The following is a 2,355-nucleotide window of genomic DNA, read 5'->3' as shown; positions in this document are numbered from 1 at the left end:
AGCTGTGTTCATGGAAACTAGATGCCCAAGCTGCATTTTAAACTGTAATGAACTGCTTTTCTCACTTGGTAGAAAGAGAGAATGAGCTGAAACATCCCTCCATCAGGGAGGGGGTTTTCCATGAGAAACAACATGATATTTTCCCCAGAGAAATCTCCTGTAACTTGTCACTGCCTTTTCCTCCTTGCACAGGTCCTCTTGCCCACAGGCAACCAATGTCCAACAGCAGCTCCATCACCCAGTTCCTCCTCCTGCCATTCACAGACACATGGGAGCTGCAGCTCTTGCACTTCTGGCTCTTCCTGGGCATCTACCTGGCTGCCCTCCTGGGCAACGGCCTCATCATCACCACCATAGCCTGGGACCAGCACCTCCACACCCCCATGTACTTCTTCCTGCTCAACCTTGCTCTCATTGACCTGGGGTCCATCTCCACCACTGTCCCCAGAACCATGGCCAACTCTCTGTGGGATACCAGGGCCATATCATACTCGGGTTGTGCTGCACAGGTCTTTTCATTTGCATTCTTGATTACAGCAGAATATTGTATGCTCACAGTCATGTCGTACGACCGCTACGTTGCCATCTGCAAACCCCTGCACTACGGGACCCTCCTGGGCAGCAGAGCTTGTGTCCACATGGCAGCAGCTGCCTGGGCCACTGGGTTTCTCAATGCTCTGCTGCACACGGCCAATACATTTTCACTGCCCCTGTGCAAGGGCAATGCCCTTGGCCAGTTTTTCTGTGAAATCCCCCAGATCCTCAAGCTCTCCTGCTCACACTCCTACCTCAGGGAAATTGGGCTTATTGTGGTTAGTGTCTGTTTAGGATTTGGGTGTTTTGTGTTCATTGTGGTGTCCTATGTGCAGATCTTGAGGGCCGTGCTGAGGATCCCCTCTGAGCAGGGACGGCACAAAGCCTTTTCCACCTGCCTCCCTCACCTGGCCGTGGTCTCCCTGTTTGTCAGCACTGTCATGTTTGCCTGTCTGAAGCCCCCCTCCATCTCCTCCCCATCCCTGGACCTGGTGGTGTCAGTTCTGTACTCAGTGGTGCCTCCAGCAGTGAACCCCCTCATCTACAGCATGAGGAACCAGGAACTCAAAGTGGCACTGAAGAAGCTGATTCGGTCATTTTTCTGTCAGCAGCAATAAGTTACCCATGTCACTTCAGAAGTGATTTCCAGTTCATCTCAGAAACCTCCTGTGCATTGAGCATTTCATCTGTGATAACCATGTTTGTCAAGGAATTTCTTCACCCACGACACTTCTCCAGAGCAGTGACTCAGAGGCCTGTCTACCTGTTTCTGGGACCCTGGTACAGCTGGTGTCCTGTGTCACATCTCTGTAATACATGTGTGGACCAATTTTAAAATCACTGTATTTCTGAAATTGGGGCCATCTTTTTGAAACACCCCACAAAAGGGGATTTCCTCAGTCTCAGTATTTGGAGCTCGGGCTCTTCTTCCAAAGCTGTGGTCAGCCTGGATAAATTTACCCCACAAGGCCATGCTGCCGTACTTGTGTTTTTCATGGCTCAGGGGAGGACATGGGGCACCATGTTACGTCATGGTGCTGGTTTGAGTGTCCATCTGTGGGTGCCCAGTGTTCCTGGAGATGGTAAAGGACTTTCAATGATCTGCCTTGGAGCAGCAGTGAACCCCCTCATCTACATCATGAGGAACAGGGAACTCAAGGAGTCTATAAGGAAAGTGATGACTGCTCACTTTTCAAAAGCTGTAATGCTCCTGCTTCTGCATGTCACTTGTAATATAATGCATTACTAGTTCAACCTGAGTTCTGTAGCTTTTGTGTGGGTTTTTTTTGTGTGTTTTTGTTTTTTTTTCTCTTCGGTGTTTGTTTTTCTTGCTTGTATTAATGCTATCCACAAGCAAAATTATGTCTTCTTATGGCTGTGTCCATATCTACCTGTCTGGTGTGTCCCATAGTCTTTGTGTATATAAGGAGCTGTACTCTCTGTGTGTATAACTTTTATTTGTGTGTATAACTGTGTGTAAACTGACTTGTTTTCCCAGATCCTCTCTCTGGGATCTCTGGGGCTGCAGGAGCCATGTCTGTGTGCTGAGGGGGAGTGAGCAGGAGCCACCCTGAGCTGGGTCTTCCTCCCACCCTGACCAGCATGAGCCTGCGGACTCACCCTATGGCCCTGGGCACCACAGCCCACTTGCTCTGCAGAGCAGCACCGCCAGGTCGGAGCTGTATGGAGCATGGGAAGGAGGGCAGGAACAGCTGGCCAGGTCAGCATAGCTCAGGTCTCTTGGGAAAGGGGTCTGTGGGGAGACGGGATGTTCCAGGAGAAGATTGGGGCACTGTATGTGTACAGGAAAGATGTGGAAAG

The 2,355-nt window shown here is 50.2% G+C and overlaps 1 protein-coding gene across 1 annotated transcript; it reads left to right on the top strand.

The window, feature by feature from the left end:
• Positions 1 to 215: 215 nt before the first annotated feature.
• On the top strand, positions 216 to 1,151 carry LOC309452645 (olfactory receptor 14C36-like; the record flags this gene model as incomplete). The annotated part of the gene is made up of 1 exon (XM_082077288.1): positions 216 to 1,151. The coding sequence occupies one exon, from the start codon at positions 216 to 218 to the stop codon at positions 1,149 to 1,151; it is 936 nt and encodes a 311-aa protein (XP_081933414.1).
• Positions 1,152 to 2,355: the final 1,204 nt, after the last annotated feature.

This window comes from Streptopelia decaocto (genome assembly GCF_964273445.1).
Source record: "Streptopelia decaocto genome assembly, contig: HAP1_SCAFFOLD_50, whole genome shotgun sequence".
Lineage (NCBI taxonomy): Eukaryota > Metazoa > Chordata > Aves > Columbiformes > Columbidae > Streptopelia > Streptopelia decaocto.
The sequence above is the reverse complement of the archived record's forward strand: the minus strand, read 5'-3'. Positions and strand labels throughout refer to the sequence as shown.